Raw genomic sequence first — 16,964 nt, forward strand, 5'->3', positions numbered from 1 at the left:
CTCAGGTTGCCGTTCCAACTTTCTCCCCGGCCCGGCCTCCCTGAAGAAACTTTATTGCACTCACTTCCGGCCTCACTAACCCCTGACCCTCTACCTCGGTCCCTCCTTCACCCGTCCCACTTTCCCGAATGAGCCAATGGCAGCGCGAGAGCGCGCAAGGGGGCGGGGACAGCCAATTAGAGGCGCATTTTTTTACCTACGCTGGTTCTTGAGGAACGTGAGAGGCGCAGTCCAATAAGGACTCGAGGAGAAGCAAATCTAAGCCAATCCGCGGCTTGAAGGTGGAGCTGTCCCGCCTTAAGCCAAAGGGACCAATTGGAAGGGCGGGCGGCGTGTTTGAAAGCGAGGCCAACGTAGGTGGGAGCGCGTGCTGCTGGGAGTTGTTTGGAAGTTGGCGGCGCGGGGCTGACGGTCCTCAGGCCGAGCCATCATGTCGCACAAACAGATTTACTATTCGGACAAATACGACGACGAGGAGTTCGAGTACCGGTTAGTGCCGACGCGGGGCCCACCGCGAGGTCGTGAACTTTGACAAGTGAGGGCAAGAAGAGTTAGGAACCAGGGCTGAAGCGACGTGACCGGCGCATGCGCGGGAGGCCCGGGCCGCGGGCTGGGGACGGTCGCGGAGAGCGTACGGCGCACGCGCGAGGGCCCGGCGGCGCCGGGGAAAATAGAAAGCGGCGGCCTCGGAGGGGGCGTGGTTGGGGCTCCAGGCCGACCGCCCCGCTCCCTGGGCCGAGCGAGTTGCCTTCTGGAGACCGCTGGTGTCGCGGCGACACCTCGGGGCCTCCTGGGAGGAGGTGGCCACGGCGAGAGGTTCCCGTGGATTCCTGGAGAAGGGGCGTGGGCTCGTTTCCGGAAGGGGACTTCAAGGACCTGCGGGGGAATGCAGCTGGCCAAGGGCTTTGAGAAAGGACTTGGCCCGGGCCTGCCGGCTGCGCTCCGAACATTTGCAACAGTTGGCGGAGCGCCCGCAGGCGGGGTGCTAAGTGCGGGCACAAGCCCTGGCCTCCGCTCCCCGCAGCCCTAGACGTGGCGGGGACGCAAACAACTTCCTAGTTGGTGTCTTGTCCCCAGAATTGAAGACCATACACTGGAAACTTGCTTTGCTTGAGTTTCCTTTCCGCCTCTTGCAGGGCTGGGCCCTGTGGACACTTGGTGTGTGCTGCCAGGTACGCGGGCCCGTGACCCCAGGTGCTGGGGGCCCCCAGCTTTTTCCTCCACATCCGGCCTGAGCTGGCTAAAGCAGCGTGGGGCTGGGGAGAAGTCTGGCGTCTCATCCCTCCGGAAGGTACAGGTCGTGGCAGTGGTATCTTGGTGTGAGAAAGAGCTTGTCGTGGGGGGTCGTTTGTGGGTTCATCTCGGGCGGTACTGAAGGCAGTCTTTGCGCCGGGGGCTTGTTAGAGTGTAAGCTGTTTTCCGATATTTAGATTAGAATTCTGCCTCTGGAAAGAGCCTCCGTTACTAGGACAGAGAGCATGTAGTGTGTTTTCACCGAGCATGATGGAGCATGATGGAGCGAATCCGGATTAGCCCGATTCGTGTCAGAGCAACACTTTCTTTGCCATGAAAGGAGACTTCTCCTTGGTTAGGGAAACCTGGCGCTTCCCAAGAGAAGCCTCCCAGCACATCCTTCCGGGTCAGGAGACTGAAGCGGAGGGTCAGACAGTCACAGTGGGTCCTCGGTCACAGCTCTTCCACCCAGCGCTCCGTAGAGGCCTTCTGCACCAGTCCTCAGCGCTGTGATGATTGACATTGCGCTGCGGCTGCGGGCGGGGTGACTTAGCGCAGTCACTAGATTGAGTCCTCGGAGGGCAGGGGCATTGTATCCACGGTGCTTGGAATTTAGGTGCTCGTTCGCTTCGTTACTCATTTTTTTTTTATATATATACTTGGTGAGGATCTGCCTAACTTGTCCTTTATTCCTAGCTGCCTTTACCCCACAATAAACTTGTATAAACTCCCTACCATTGGAAACCAGTTTTTCTTTCCTTTTCTCTCTCGGCGCTGTATGTTAGCACTTGCCTAGCAGACTGTCCCTGTACTGACGCGACCCCACCCCCACCCCCGCGTCTCCGTGTCTCTGTTTACAGGCACGTCATGTTGCCCAAGGACATAGCCAAGCTGGTGCCTAAAACCCACTTGATGTCTGAGTCTGAGTGGCGGAATCTGGGCGTTCAGCAGAGTCAGGGATGGGTCCACTATATGATCCACGAACCAGGTTGGTGCAGTGGCTGAAAGCAGCCACATTGGGTTCCTTCACTGAGGGAAAGAAGGAATGGAAAGATCGCATACCGCAAACTAAGAGGGGGCAAGTGACAGTGGCTTACTGATTCCTCACCAGCCATCTAGAAAAACCAAAGTGACCAAAAATAAGAGTAAAGTACCTGGGAAGTGCAGAGACAACCTGTCACTGAAAAGCCTGTCACTGAAAAGCCTCCTCTAATCTCTAATATAGTCCAAGTACTAATTTTTTTTTAAGACCATATATACCCTGATAGAGGCTGTGGCCCCTTCATCATTCTCCATCAGAAAGCAAGTTCTTGGATGTGTTCCAAATAAGCCAAGGAAAGTCTGTTTCTTGAGAAGACACCAGACACAAAGCCGCCAGGCAAAACTAATAAAGGACTCCCCCGGGGCTGTACAACGTAGCAGAAGAACTGATCCTAACGTTTCCGCACCTGGCAGAGACAGGCCCAGCTTTTGGGTCTGGTTCTCAGGCCGTATGCTTACATCCTAACTTAGTTGTAAAACTCTGAGTGGGTGTCTCTGGGAGGTGGGAGCGGGAGACCGTACGCTGTGCGGAGATCTCAGATTTCACTCGCTCTTTCAGAACCTCACATCTTGCTGTTCCGGCGGCCCCTGCCCAAGCAGCCGAAGAAATGAAGCTGGCGGCCTCTCAGCCTCGGCTTCACACAGCCGTCCTCACGCGCTAATGACATCTTTCTCATAACCGGATTGCGTTGCCTTCTTGTTTCTCACTTTGACACTGAAAGGATGCTCAGGCTGTTTGAACGTGCCAGTGACTGGTTCGCCTGAGCCCACAGCACCCTGGCCCACGCAGCGGAGTGCTGTCGGGCCACGGCCTCGGCCGAGTGTGACCCCGGAAGCCACGCGGGCTCTGTATCCAGCAGGACCCGCTGGGTGGATGGAGGAAGCCCCTCCTCTAACGAGGCCATGGCCGCTACAGGGACCGTGTACACTTGCTGTTTTGTTTCGTCCTGCCGGGTATTGTGTGTACGGTGCTTCATGTTTCGTTGTATTGGAAACTTTCCATTTTATTCAAGAAATCTTTTCGTGTTAAAAAGCCTTGATTAAAGAGGAAGTTTCATGATCTGATTCTTCTGTTGTAAAGGTCCCCGCTCTCGGGGGCAGCGCAGGCAGCGCCCTGCTTGTGGTTGCGCCCCCTTCAGTTAGATCACGAAGCCCAGCTCTCCGCTTATGATGAGGGTTGTTTCAACATTCAGGTAACTGGGTTTTAACCTACTTTAAGCAGACTTTCTGTCAAACATCCGAAATTATACGTTGCTCCATTAGCCTGAGATAGAGGCTATGCGGAGACGTCATCTCAGCAAAACAAATGAACTGTTTCCTACGGTCCAGGAAGCCGCCCTTAACGTGGTCCTGAGATTCGCAGGACCCAGGAGGGTGAAGGGAGGAGGCTCTCAGCCAGAGGCCACTAGTGTGCTCCCCTCCGGCAGGCCCAGGGCTCAGGGTCCGGTGGCCTATGACCTGGGGGCCAGAGGGCTGCGCCTGCTGTTTTCCCTGGCAAGTACAGGTGCCTCAGCCTCTCCTTAGAGCTGTTGACTTAATTAGTCTGGGGCGTGGCCTGGATGTGGGAATTTCAAGCATTTTAATGCAGGCAGCTGGAGTACTAACCTTTGGGAAAACAAGTATAAGCTGTAGTTGTTTGAGAAACATTTCTCCAGGGGGCACCTGGCTGGCTCCATTGGTGGAGCGGTCAGCCCTTGATCTCAGGGTCATGAGTTCGAGTCCCATGTTGGTTGCAGAGATTACTTTAAAAAAAAATCTTAAAAAAAAGGAAAACACTTTTCCAAATGGTGGCTCACCCCTTACTTTTAAAAAATAACAGTAACAATAAATAAAGGAAATTTTCTTCCCCCTTCTCCCTGTCGTCCACCCCTGTACCACTAGGGCAGTAGCTCAGCTGTGGTCCCTGAACCGGAAGTATGACGTCACCTCAAACCTTGTTAGAAACGCAAACTACTGGACTCCACCCTAGACCTAGGAATCAGACACTCAGGGGTCGGCCAGCAATGTTTTAACAGGCTCTCCGGGTGACCCTGGCGCCTACTCAAACTTGGGAATCACTGATAAAGGATTGGGCAGAGCTGTTTGAGCTTTGAGCGGGAGGGGAGGGCGAGGAGGCACAATATCCCCATTGCAAGTGAAGATAAGGGATCATGTGACTTATTGTTAGGCAAGGGGGACTTCTGTTTTGCCTTAACATTTTTTTTTAGGGGCATCTGGCTGGCCCAGTCTGTACAGCATTCAGCTCTTGATCTTGGGGTTGTGAGTTCGAGCCCCATGCTGGGTGTGGAGAGCACTTTAAAGTCTTTAAAAAAAATTTTTTTTGAGCTGAGGTTCTATTTAATTGAAAATCACACACAGGGCTTATTACTTGAAAAAGAATAATCTAGAAGTCTGGCCCTCCCTTTCTGTTTCTTGTTTTGTGGTTGCTGTGTGGCATCCCTTAATCTTTCTCAGCCTGTTCCCCATCTGTAAAATGGCATCATCTATCATGGGCCCTCAGGAGAGTAAAATGAGGGTGGGAGCGTTCCACTGTCCTGGCGGTGCGGGAATTTTACACGTTACTCCAGAAGACGTAGTCCAGGTACTAGTGGCATCAGCAGGACAGGAGAGCTTGTTAAAGATCTCAAGCCCCCTCCCAAGCCCCCTGGAGGGGGAGATCGAGTCAGCATGTCAAGAAGGTCCCAGATGGGAGCCCGGCTGGCACTGGCACGCTGGCACAGACCGCAGAGCATGCAACTCTCCTGGTCATCAGCTCAAGCCCCACGTCGTGCACAGAGATGACTTTAAAAAATTAAAACAGGGGTGCCTGGGCGGCTCAGGTCATGATCTCGTGGTTCGTGGGTTTGAGCCCCATGTCAGACTCTGTGCAGACAGCTAGCTCGGAGCCTGGAGCCTGTTTCAGATTCTGTGTCTCCCTCCCTCTCTGACCCTCCCCTGCTCACGCGGTCTCTCTCTCAGAAATAAATAAAAAACATTTAAAAAAAGTTTTTAATTAAGACATTTTATTTTTAAAAATTTTTAAATATTTTTTAATGTTTTACTTATTTCTGAGAGAGAGACAGCATGAGCAGGGGAGGGTCAGAGAGAGAGGGAGACACAGAACCCGAAGCAGGCTCCAGACTCTGAGCTGTCAGCACAGAGCCTGATGCGGGGCTCGAACCCACAGACCGTGAGATCATAACCTGAGCCAGTCAGATGCTCAACCGACTGAGCTACCCAGGCGCCCCTAAAAAATTTTTTTACATGTATTTATTTTTGAGAGACAGAGACAGCACAAGCAGGGGAGGGGCAGAGAGAGAGGGAGACACAGAATCTGAAACAGGCTCCAGGCTCTGAGCTGTCAGCACAGAGCCCGACGTGGGGCTTGAACTCACGAACCTTGAGATCATGACTTGAGCCGAAGTCGGTCACTTAACCCAGGCGCCTCATAAAAATTAAAACAAATTTTAAAAAGGAAGTTCCCAGATGATCAAACATTAAAATTTAAGAAGCACTTTTAGACCAAAAGCAACTGAAATGAGAGAGTAAGGTAGGATGATGTAAGAATCCAAAGCGGACAGGTGGCATTCCCTAGTCACTGCCTTCACTGGTACCTGTAAGCCCAAAATTGGCAAAGGTGACGTTCAAATTAAGCACTAGCTGGACAGGGTGGGGTAAGGCTTTTTTCCTTGTCAAGACGGTGAAGTGCATAGCTTTATCATTTACAATAGAAATAAATGAAAACTGGGGCGCCTGGGTGGCTCAGGGGTTAAGCGTCCGACTTCGGCTTAAGTCCTGATCTGCTGTTCGTGGGTTCGAGCCCCGCGTCGGGCTCTGTGCTGACAGCTCAGAGCCTGGAGCTGCTTCGGATTCTGTGTCTCCCTCTCTCTCTGACCCTCCCCTGCTCACGCTGCCTCCTTCTCTCTCTCAGAAATAAATAAAACATTTTAAAAATTTTTTAAAGAAAAAGTTAATAAATGAAACCTCCACACACTGACGAGCCCTCTCGAAGCTCTTCCCGCTTCACAGATCCTGCCGATCCTTCCCGGTGTCCCCCTAACTCCCGTGCGCTACGGGGCGGAGTCCCCTCGGCCTAGAGGTAGAGTCGGGGGTACAGGGCGCTAGCACGTGCACACAAGAATTTGAAAACAGGACCGAGGCTAGAACCACACCTCGCTCCCCCTCCAGCGCCGGGGGAGAGCCCCAGGGTCCCCGCGGCACCTCTAACCGCCACCCCTTTCGCGCCCCGGGCCCGCGGGCGGCCCCGCCCCCGCAGTTCCGGGTGAGGGTGGCCACGTGCTTGTCGCCAGTAACAACCCCGCGCTGCTCCCGCCCCCTGGGTGGGGCCTGCGAGCGACAGCCGGCTGCGCCAGTGGGCCCCGGAGGCGGTCTGAGCGACAGCAGACGGGACCAACCGGCGTGGCAGGTGCGAGTCTAAGGCGGGGCTGCGTGCGGAAGCCGCCCGGGCGGTGCGGGAGCGGTGGGCGCGAGCCGGGCAGGGCCGAGGGGCAGGTGGGGACCTGGAGCCGCTAGGGGGGCTGGAGGCGTGGGGGGCTGCAGGCCGGGGAGGGAGCGAGCCCCAGCGGACCCGGCGCCCGATCTCCCGCCCGCGGCGGAGGGAGAGACCGCGTTTAAAAGGGGTCGAGACATTTAAAGGGACCGGCGCCCCGAAGAGAAAGGGTATTTAGAGGTGCAGGCGGCCGGGCTGTTGCCGGCTACGGGACCGAGCTCTGCGCGCAGGGGACATCTTGAAACAGGTGCTCGGGAGAGCAGGACGTGCTAAGGACACTAGAGCCAAGCTTAGAAGACCTGTAAGGAGGCCAGGGCAGGGGGTTGAGAACACATCCATCAAAGGCAGGGATAAAGGAGTCGCTTGTCAAGGGCCGGGCGAGGTCTCCCTCTGAGGAAAAGAGAACATGCACTCCTGCTCTCCCCCAATGTCCTTTCTGGCTCCTCCAGGTTCCCTTGACCCCGGACCCCCCTGTTCCCAGGCTATGGCCCCCAGTGCCCTGTAGACCTGGCCCGACTCCCGTGCTTTCGACCCCTATTGGGGGCCCTGGGTGGCTACTGGAGGGCCTTGCAAGGGGGCAGAGAAGGCAGGGCCATGGCATCCAGGGCCTCTGAACCTCCCTCAGGGCGCGGCGTGACGGCGGGCATCATCATTATTGGAGATGAGATCCTCAAGGTGCGTCTGGGACGGGAGGAGGGGGTGGGGGGCACGCCCCCGGCCCTAAGAGCCTGCTGCACGGTCTGTTGAAGGAAGGAAGGCCGAGGTGGGAGCCCCCTTTCTTCATGGGGTCCTGGAGTGAGCCCACCATGTGAGTGGGAGAGTGACCGTGTTCTCTCCAGTTAACTCTGTTGGAAACTTGTAGCAAATCTGATAGTAGTAGGAGGGGCTATACGGAAATGACCCAGGCGTCCGCTTGTGAAGGGGCTGCAGGCCTGTGTCATTGAAGACTTACAGCCTATTTGGAAAATGACCCAAGGCGCCCAGCAGAGTGAGTAAGCGAAATAGGAGGAAAGTGCTAGATGGAAGAAATCCATTGTATTCTTCTTTTTTTTTTTTAATTTTTTAATGTTTTATTTATTTCTAGGAGAGAGAGAGAGAGACAGCGTGAGCAGGGGAGGGTCAGAGAGAGAGGGAGTCACAGACTGAAGCAGGCTCCAAGCTCTGAGCTGGCAGTCAGCACAGAGCCCGACGCGGGGCTCGAACCCACGAACCGCGGGATCATGACCTAAGCGAAAGTCGGACGCTTAACCCACTAAGCCACCCAGGCGCCCCTCCATTGTATTCTTCTGAGCAATCGAGGGAAGTCTTATTAGAAGTCACGGTCAGGCATTGGGTTTGTAGGAGTAATACTGACCCCTACTTTTTGAGTGCCTACTAGGGCCTGCGAGTGTGCTTATATGTCACATGTGCAGTTTTGCTAACCCTTAGAACAATCCCCTGAGGTTTGATATTTTATTATAAATCTCGATTAATAGACGATGAGATTGAGGCTCAGAGACTGAGGCGCCTGTCCAAGGTTACATAGCCAGGAAGCGGTAGAGAAACGATTCCAACCGGATTCTCTCTTACTCCAAGTAACCCTTATCCACTAAGCCTCTGGAGAGAAGTCTGCATGCACACCGTAGGCAGCCCCAAACGTTCTTGCAAAGGAATTTGAACTTTATTCTGTATACGGTTGGAAACAACACAGGGTTTTTGAGCCCAAGAGTGATGCAATCACAGTAACGCACTAGAAAGGTTAGTCAGGAGGCACCGGGCAGAGCGCTGTGGCTGGCGGCCGGGAGCCCGGCCAGGGGGCCTCGCCACCGTCCAGACGGTGGGTGCCAAGGACCTGCCCGGTGGCATTAGGGACCAAGAGAAGAGAGCAAATGGGGAGACATTTTGCTAGGGCCACCAGCAGAAGGGCCTCACTGGCTGTGGACGGTGTCTGGGGATGCCACTGGCCGAAGTGACAATGGCCAGGAATACAGTTGAGGTGCCCGGTAGGTACACAGAGCCAGGGGACTGAAACCGTCAGGGTCGGGCAGGAAGTGGATGAGTCGTCCACATAGAATTGGCCACTGAGTCCGTAAGCATAGATGAGGTTAAGGTCAAAGCGCAGAGAAGGAGGCCCAAGGTGGATCGTGCTGTCCCTGGCTGCTCACCTGGACTTCCTCACTCCTGTGCCCGGTCCGGGCTTTAAGGCCAAGTCCCCCAAAAGAGCACAGTGCGGCCCACAGCTGCCGTCCCTTCCCCTTTGCCCTCGAGTCCCGCAGCACTGACACTCGCGTCGTCCCCGTCTCATCCCCCAGGGACACACTCAGGACACCAACACCTACTTCTTGTGCCGGACGCTGCGCTCCCTGGGGGTCCGGGTGTGCCGGGTCTCTGTCATACCCGACGAGGTGGCCACCATCGCGGCAGAGGTCACTTCTTTCTCCAGCCGCTTCACCCACGTCCTCACGGCAGGGGGCATCGGCCCCACTCACGACGACGTGACCTTTGAGGCAGTAGCACAGGCCTTTGGGGATGAGCTCAAGCCGCACCCCGAGCTGGAAGCAGCCGTCCGCGGCCTCGGAGGGAAGGGCTGGGAGAAGCTGTCGGTAGTGCCCTCCTCGGCCCGCCTGCATTACGGCACCGACCCCCGCACGGGCCGGCCCTTCAAGTTCCCGCTGGTCTCTGTCCGGAACGTCTACCTGTTCCCAGGCATCCCTGAGCTGCTGCGCCGGGTGCTGGAGGGGCTCAAGGGGCTCTTCCGAAACACAGCGGCGCAGTTCCACCTGCGAGAGCTGTACGTGGCCGCCAACGAGGCCTCTATCGCGCCCGTCCTGGCCGAGGCGCAGGCCCACTTTGGGCGCAGGCTCAGCCTGGGCTCCTACCCCGACTGGGGCAGCAACTACTATCAGGTGAAGCTGACGCTGGACGCGGAGGAAGAGGGGCCGCTGGAGGAGTGCCTGGCCTACCTGACTGCCCGCCTGCCCCCAGGATCGCTGGTCCCCTACGTGCCCGGCGCCGTGGAGCAGGCCAGGGAGGCTGTTTACCAACTCGCAGAAGCAGGTAGGGCCTCCCGGGGGCCGGGCTGCCCGAGCCCACCCTCCCCCCCAGGCCCCGGGAAGGGACTCGGTGCAGTCCGGCGTCCTTCCAGTAAATGTCAACGTAGCACCTGCTCCCGCCAGCACTGTGCTGGGTACTGGGGACCCAGCTCCACAGGACAGTGGTACACGCCACGGCCTCTGGGCCGGAGGTGTAACAAGAAAGGTAGGCGTCAGGCAGGGACTCAGGCATGAGATGTCTGGCCGGGCGGCCTCCACGGTGGGGAGTTCACCTTGATCTGGGCGCATGTGTGTTATACACAGTCTACTGGGCGAGGACGCACGAGTGGGCTGATGAGGAGGATGCCCCCCCCCCGGAGGTGGGCTAGAGCAAACTGTGGGGTTTGGGGGGAACGGAAGGAAAGCAGGGGCCCCGGAGGGAAGACACTGAGGCAAAGGGTTCTGAACGGCAGGCAGGGCGGGGACGGACTCAGAAGGGCGAGTAGCCCGTGGCCTTCACTCTGGGAACCCTGGGAAGCCTGGAGAGACTTCAGGCCAGGGCGGCGGGACCCCGCTGCCCCCCACTGCCACGCGGACGTATCTTCCTGTCTGTCCACTTGCAGGCTCTTCTCTGGGGGGGAAGGTGGCAGGCGCCCTGCAGATCATTGAAACCGCCCTGGCTCAGTACGACCTCAGCCACCTCTGCGTGGGCTTCAATGGCGGCAAGGACTGCACGGCCCTCCTGCACCTCTTCCACGCGGCTGTGCAGAGGTGAGCCCCCGCCTGGGCCAGGGTGCCACCTGCCTCGTCCTAGGAAGCAGGGAGGGCGAGGGTGGCCAGGTGCCCTTTGGGAGGGAGGGAGCCATGGTGACCCCACCACATTTATTGAGCATCGGACATGTGTGTGGCCCTGGGCCGGAGAGGAGGGGCGGGTGTTGTCCATGTGGAAGCAAAGAGAACAGCCCTGGGACTCTCTGGAGAGTCTTTCTGGGCCTGGCAAGCCTGTGCGCCCTCCCCTCCCCAGGACGCGCCCCGATCCTCAGGAACCCCTCCAGATCCTGCATATCCGCAGCACCTCCCCCTTCCCGGAGCTGGAGCAGTTTCTACAGGACACCATCAGGAGGTACCGGCGGCGCCCGGAAGTCTGGGCTCCGCGGGGGGGCTCAGCAGTGCCCACGCCTGACCCCAGCCCGACCCTCCACAGGTATAACTTGCGGGTCCTGGAGGCCGAGGGTGACATGAAGCAGGCCCTGAGCGAGCTGCAGGCCCGGCACCCCCAGCTGGAGGCCGTCCTGATGGGCACCCGCCGCACCGACCCCTACTCCCGCAGCCTCTGCCCCTTCAGCCCCACGGACCCTGGCTGGCCCGCCTTCATGCGCGTCAACCCGCTGCTGGTAATGGCAGGGGCCGTCGTGCCTCCGGTCTCCTGGCGCCTGGCGCTCATCGTGCCCGGGCTTCCCCGCCAGGGAGAGGCTGGAGCCTGGGTTCACACGAGGACTCGGGCATCCAAGGGAGGCTGTGCTGCTTGGCCGTTCGGCCTTCTGCCCGCTCTTCACTGTGCACTAAGTTAGCGCCAGGCTTATGCCTTCTTCTACAGTTAGGTCCGTGCCGCCCCTAGGGCAGCCCCGAGCCGGTTGTTTATAGTCAAATTACAACTTGACTAAAGGAAAAAAAGAATTACCCCAGACCGCTGAACGGTGCACGCGAAGTGTGGCGAATTCCATGGGGATGCGAGTTTGCCTTAATTTTAAAAACTAAATACAATTCAAAATTCAGGGCATCGGAGGCACTAACCCCATTCCCAGCGCCAGCCACGTGACACCCGCTAGNAGGAGGCCACCCTCGGGTGGGCGCCTGCCCAGGCGGCGGTGTGGGAGGGGGACTTTGTGACCCCCCTCTGGCACCCCAGGACTGGACCTACAGAGATATCTGGGACTTCCTGCGGCAGCTGTTCGTCCCGTACTGTGTCCTGTATGACCGAGGGTAAGGGTGCTGGCGGAGGACGGTGCGGGGACCGTGCAGGGGCGCTGCGGTGGGGGGGGCCGCCCCCCACTCGCCCACCTTCCCCCCTGCCCCAGCTACACGTCGCTGGGCGGCCGCGAGAACACCGTGAGGAACCCGGCCCTGAAGTGCCTCAGCCCCGGGGGCCAGCCCACCTACCGCCCGGCCTACCTGCTGGAGAACGAGGAAGAGGAGCGGAACTCGCGCACGTGACCCGGGGAGCCCGAGGGAGGCCACTCGCAATAAACTGCCTCTTGTGTGCTTGGTGCTCTGCCTGTGTCTTCTGCTCCAGGGGACGGGGTGCTGTACGCGTGGGCCGGGCTCTGCCAGCTCCCGGCTAAGGGGCGGGGGGAGGTGTACAGAACACACTGGAAAGCCCTCTCGGCCAGAGCCCACCAGAGGGCAGGGGCGAGGAGCTGCGCCAATCCCGGGGCCGGAGGGGGGGGGGCGGTACACCGGGCACGGCGCCGAGGTTTCGAGAGCCAGGCTGGAGAAGGGAAGCTGAGCTGGCCTGGCTGGGGAGGATGGAAGACGGGGTGGCCAGGCCCTCCCCCTCCTAACGCAGCCTCCCCCCCTGCCCATGGAGGCTGACTCAGCCCGTTCTTGGGCCTGGAACCTTCCCTGTGCTGGACCCTAGGGCTTTTGTCCCCAGTGTCATGAGGTCCGAGGGGGCGGGGACGCTGCTGTTAAAAGGCCCTGGAGATGGCTCTGCGGGCCTCAGAGCCGCGGCCCAGATGCAGCCCTGGACACAGCCCCTCGCCCAGGCCCTGCCTTTCTCCTTCAGAAGGGCCCTGTGGGGCACCAGGCTCCGGGCGCCAGTCCTGAAGATGGGCACAGGATGGGAGGGCCTGCAACAGATGCTGAAGGAGGTGGCCTACATCCTCCTGTGCTGCTGGTGCATCAAGGAGCTGCTGGACTGATGCAGCCGGGACCGCCCCCCGCCCCCCCCGCCACTCCCAGGTGGGCAGCCCGCCGAGCCTCGGCCCTGCGCCTCCTGGGGGGGCAGAGTCCTCAGGTGGGCAGGGTGGGGAGACCTGCCTCCCAGCCTCTGTTCTCTCCCCCAGCGCCTGGCCCAGCCCCCACGGAGTCCCCCACCTCCACCCCAGGCCAGCGGTGGTGCTCCACTGACGACGGGCCACAAACCACAAACAACGGGGGACGTGTGGACCCTGCTTTGAGTTTGTGCCATCTGCCAGCCTCCGCTCCCAGCCCCCACCTCTGCTGGGCTTCCGGGACTCAGGAGCCTGGCCTGCTGACCGGGACCCCACTATGACTGGGGCGGGCCCGGCACAGCGACCCCCCGGGCCCAGATGGTTGGTTTGTACTCCTGGTGCCAGGAATGGGCTGCCCCTCATCTCTGAGAATCACTAGGCTGTGTGTGCGTGCATGTGTGTGCGTATGTATCTCTACACCACCCGCTGCGCGCCGGCCCCCGTGCTCTGAACACGGCGGTGAACAAAACAGGCCCTGTGCTCCCGGGGCTTACGTTCTGGTGGGCAGAGACGGAAAAGCAAATGTAAACCAAAAAAATAAGGATCTAGATGTTCTATATAAAATAAATAGGCCTTGAGGCCAAAGTTCTAAATGTCTGAAAAGGAATCTGAACTCAGCACTGGAAAGGTCTTGGAGCCAGGGTTCAGACCAGGGGAGGGAAGGAGGCGGGCACCAGGGCCGCTCGGCCTGTTGGGCATTGAGCATCCGACTTCGGCTCAGGTCATGATCTCAGTTTGTGGGTTCGAGCCCCGCATCGGGCTCTGTGCTGACAGCTCAGAGCCTGGAGCCTGCTTCGGATTCTGCGTCTCCCCATCTCTCTGCCCCTCCCCCGCTCACGCTCTGTCTCTCTCAGTCTCAAAAATAAACATTACCAAAAAATCATTTTTTAAAAAGGGAGGGAAGGAGGTTGTCCTGGGTAGAACCGAGACTGAAACCCAGGTTTTCCGACTCACTGGTCCTGGGTGGGGAGGGTGGAGGAGGGTGGAAAGCCCAGGTTCCTCCCAGCTAGTGGGTAGGGAGGGGTCCGGCTTGGGTGGGGTCTTCTCCAAGGCGCAGCGCAAATAGAAGACATGGTCTGGCCCCTCCCTGCCTCTGAGGATCGTGGGAGAGCCTGGTCTAGCCCCCAGCTCCCAGGGAAGCCAGGCCCCGCGCCTCCCGCTCAAGTACAGGGCTGTCAGAGAAAGGCACCTGTGTGGCCTCGCAAGTTCCTCGGGCTTGTCACCGTGCGGAGCTCACTCTGCACTTCCCCTTGGCAGCCGCCAGCACAGCCGCCCCAGTCACGCCCCGCGGTAGGCACACATCAGCCATTTGCACGGTCTTGCTCTCCTACTTCCTGACACGCCCACTCTCAGCCCCCCACAACCACAGAGCCCCGGGCCTCTCGGGCCGCTGTTGCCCCCTCCCTTCTCTCCCGGGCAGAAGCCTGGAGACGTGTATGGGGCTCTCACTCGCGGGGACCAGCTTCTCCCCAGACTTGTTAGCAAACTCCTCTCCTCTGGGTGTTTTGTTTGTTTGTAAAGGCAACTATACCCGGAGTAAGGAGTTCTGGTGAGAAGTGAGCGCCCCCCCGCCCCCCTCCCTGGGGTCGGTCAGCTCCAGCAGCCCCTTGGAGGGCAGGCAGAGAGAGTGCGCACACGCCTCACCTTCCTTCGTTCACGGAGCACATGTCAGGGAGCACCCCTGCGTGCCGGCCCCCGTGCTCTGAACACGGCGGTGAACAAAACAGGCCCCTGGGCTCCCGGGGCTTACGTTCTGGTGGGCAGAGACGGAAAAGCAAATGTAAACTGAACAGTAGGTATATAGATATTATCAGGGGATATGTGCCCTGAGCCGGGGTGGGCATGGGGCCTGACGGGCCAGTGGCCCCGAGCAGGCTTCACAGCTACGGCAGCGGGGAGAAGCGGCCGGCCTGAGCACATACATATTTTTTTTTAATTTTTATATATTTTTCAGTAATCTCTGCGCCCAACATGGGGCTTGAACTCACACCCCTGAGACTGGGAATCACATGCTCTGCAGACCGAGTCAGCTGGGCACCCCAAGCCCATGGGTACTTTCTGAGCTGGGGCCATGCTCACCACGCGGCTGTGCCCCTGGCTTTTACCCTTCGACATGCCCCGGACGTGAGCGCGCAGGAGCGCGCGGAGGCTGCCCCTCTCCTGCGGGAGCTGGGGCTCCATAGTGCTCCCGCCCAAGGTTAGCTCTTATCCCGGCAGCGTGGCAGACAGGCCAGTGCTCCCGGGTCCCTTCAGAGCTCCCCTTCCTCCGGGGCACAGCAGTGGGAAGGGGTAAGGTCTTGAATCCAACCAGAGAGAGGACACAGAATTCCCCTTCCCGTGGGAGTGTGGGGCTCCTGCCTCCCCTCAAACCCTGCACCCCTGCTTGGTCAGCCCGCCCCCGACTCGAGCTCTGGCCTTCTGCCTCCCTTTCCTTTCTTCTTTATTTTTCTCTAATATTTGTTTGTTTGTTTGTTTTTGAGAGACAGAGAGAGACAGAGTGAAACAGAGCGTGAGCAGGGGAGGGGCAGAGAGGGAGACACAGAATCCAAAGTAGCTCCAGGCTCCGAGCTGTCGGCACAGAGTCCGACGCGAGATCGAACTCCGGAAGCATGAGATCACGACCTGAGCTGGAGTCAGATGCTTAACCAACTGAGCCCCCAGGTGTCCCTAGCATGTTTTACTTTTATATTTAGGAGGGGAAAAAAGCTGTTTTTCATGTTTATTTATTTTTTGAGAAAGAGAGAGAGAGTGTGAGCAGGGGAGTGACAGAGAGGGAGACACGGAATCAGAAGCTGGCTCCTAGCTCCGAGCTGTCAGCACAGAGCCCAGTGCGGGGCTTGAACCCCACGACCCCTGAGGTCATGCTCTGCGCAGAACTGGGACCTTTAACTGACTGAGCTTCCCAGGCGCCCCTTTCCCTTTCCTTCCTTAGGCCCCACTCCCACTTGAGGGAGGACAGTCCTGAGCACAAGGGCCCTTGACCGGGGAGAGGGTGTCTGGGGAGACCACTGGGGGGCGGGGGAGCGGTAGGTGGATGGGGGCAGGGCCCAGGAAGTGCAAAGGGAGAAGAGGAGAGACTGCGGGTGGCCCGAGGGCAGTGTCAGCGGTCAAGAGAGCCCTGAGCTGGGAGAGGAATGGGGAGGAAACTGTGCATACGGTTCTGAGAACCCTTTTCACGATGGGCCCTTGCACAAGCCCACTTGAAAAGCAGGCTGGACGAGGGCAATTATCCCAGGTCGGCCTGAAGAACCAGGCCAAGAGAGGCGACGTGACCCACCGGAAGCCAGACCCACAGCACAGGGCGGTGCGGCAGTCAGCTCGCAACCCCCCAGTGTCCTTCTCTCAAACTCAGGGCTCTTCGGGGCGCCCAGCCTTCCTCTTCTGACGGGGCGCTTCGGATGGTGGCCTGGAGGCGGCCGCGCCGGCAAAGGCGTGGGGAGGACTCGCGGGCCCATTCTGCGCCCACTCCTGCTTCCCACCCCACCCCCACTCTCAGCTGCCCTTGCTCTTGCTTCCCCGGCTCCTTTGGGGGCCCCAGCTATGTCTTGTTCACCCAGACCACACAGGCCAGGACACGGTTCCGGTCTACACCTCCGCAGTGCTCTCCAAAGGAAAAAGATGTGGGGGTTTCCCCGGCAATGTGCTTTTCCCAGCAGGGGTGAGCTCGGGTTTGGAGCGCCCAGACCGCGCCCCAGAGCTCCCGGAAGAGGGGAGCTGAGTGCGGGGATTGAGTCCTGGGGAAGAGCTCATTTGCCCCCGGGGCGCCCGGGCGCCCTCTAGTGGCCACAAGGGGTAGGGGAATGGGCGGGGTAAAACCGGGAAGGAGCCTCCGCAAGGCTGGAAGCGCCCCCAGATGCTACAGCCCTAAGGAAGAGCACCCCGATTCCCAGGATTCCTAGCTGATCACGTCACATAGAAGACCCTCCAAGGCGTGCGAGAGGCAGATGGAGGAGAGGGGTCCTGGCGGAGCGGCCGGAAGAGCCACGCGCACTGATCTGGACATTTTAGGAAAGATCTTGGTGGGGTCCTGCGTCTCCCCCGTAACGCTCAGAAGCGGGCGGGAAGAGGGGTGTGGCAGTCGCTGCCCTCGCGCCGGGGCGCAGACCCCAAGGCCACCCAGCTCTTCTCGCCGTCCCTATTTGCATCTCTTTTGCACAGGAGTTATTTCCCCTTCGAAAGGCAGAAGTCCCCAACCCC

General features: G+C 58.9%; 3 protein-coding genes across 3 annotated transcripts; all 3 read left to right on the plus strand.

Moving 5' to 3' along the window:
* Positions 1-353: 353 nt before the first annotated feature.
* Positions 354-3,334, plus strand: CKS1B (CDC28 protein kinase regulatory subunit 1B). Its single transcript, XM_077764138.1, has 3 exons — positions 354-489; positions 2,094-2,221; positions 2,834-3,334. Exons 1-3 carry the CDS (start codon positions 431-433, stop codon positions 2,884-2,886), a joined length of 240 nt encoding a protein of 79 aa, XP_077620264.1. The 5' UTR covers positions 354-430; the 3' UTR covers positions 2,887-3,334.
* Positions 3,335-6,721: 3,387 nt separating this feature from the next.
* Positions 6,722-12,036, plus strand: FLAD1 (flavin adenine dinucleotide synthetase 1). Its single transcript, XM_077764139.1, has 8 exons — positions 6,722-6,765; positions 7,213-7,438; positions 9,055-9,799; positions 10,398-10,545; positions 10,799-10,897; positions 10,979-11,168; positions 11,684-11,757; positions 11,853-12,036. Exons 2-8 carry the CDS (start codon positions 7,358-7,360, stop codon positions 11,986-11,988), a joined length of 1,473 nt encoding a protein of 490 aa, XP_077620265.1. The 5' UTR covers positions 6,722-6,765; positions 7,213-7,357; the 3' UTR covers positions 11,989-12,036.
* Positions 12,037-12,090: 54 nt separating this feature from the next.
* Positions 12,091-13,319, plus strand: LENEP (lens epithelial protein). Its single transcript, XM_077764140.1, has 2 exons — positions 12,091-12,735; positions 12,840-13,319. The coding sequence occupies exon 1, from the start codon at positions 12,432-12,434 to the stop codon at positions 12,693-12,695; it is 264 nt and encodes an 87-aa protein (XP_077620266.1). The 5' UTR covers positions 12,091-12,431; the 3' UTR covers positions 12,696-12,735; positions 12,840-13,319.
* Positions 13,320-16,964: the final 3,645 nt, after the last annotated feature.

Source organism: Crocuta crocuta, unplaced genomic scaffold (genome assembly GCF_008692635.1).
Source record: "Crocuta crocuta isolate KB4526 unplaced genomic scaffold, BGI_CrCroc_1.0 scaffold528, whole genome shotgun sequence".
NCBI classification, from domain to species: domain Eukaryota; kingdom Metazoa; phylum Chordata; class Mammalia; order Carnivora; family Hyaenidae; genus Crocuta; species Crocuta crocuta.

Coding starts and splice junctions, on each gene's coding strand:
- CKS1B (XM_077764138.1), top strand. CDS start 431: ATGTCGCACAAACAGATTTACTATTCGGACAAATACGACGACGAGGAG. Junction 490..2,093: donor GACGAGGAGTTCGAGTACCG/GTTAGTGCCGAC, acceptor CTCTGTTTACAG/GCACGTCATGTTGCCCAAGG. Junction 2,222..2,833: donor CTATATGATCCACGAACCAG/GTTGGTGCAGTG, acceptor TCGCTCTTTCAG/AACCTCACATCTTGCTGTTC.
- LENEP (XM_077764140.1), top strand. CDS start 12,432: ATGAGGTCCGAGGGGGCGGGGACGCTGCTGTTAAAAGGCCCTGGAGAT.
- FLAD1 (XM_077764139.1), top strand. CDS start 7,358: ATGGCATCCAGGGCCTCTGAACCTCCCTCAGGGCGCGGCGTGACGGCG. Junction 9,800..10,397: donor TTACCAACTCGCAGAAGCAG/GTAGGGCCTCCC, acceptor GTCCACTTGCAG/GCTCTTCTCTGGGGGGGAAG. Junction 11,758..11,852: donor TGTGTCCTGTATGACCGAGG/GTAAGGGTGCTG, acceptor CCCCTGCCCCAG/CTACACGTCGCTGGGCGGCC.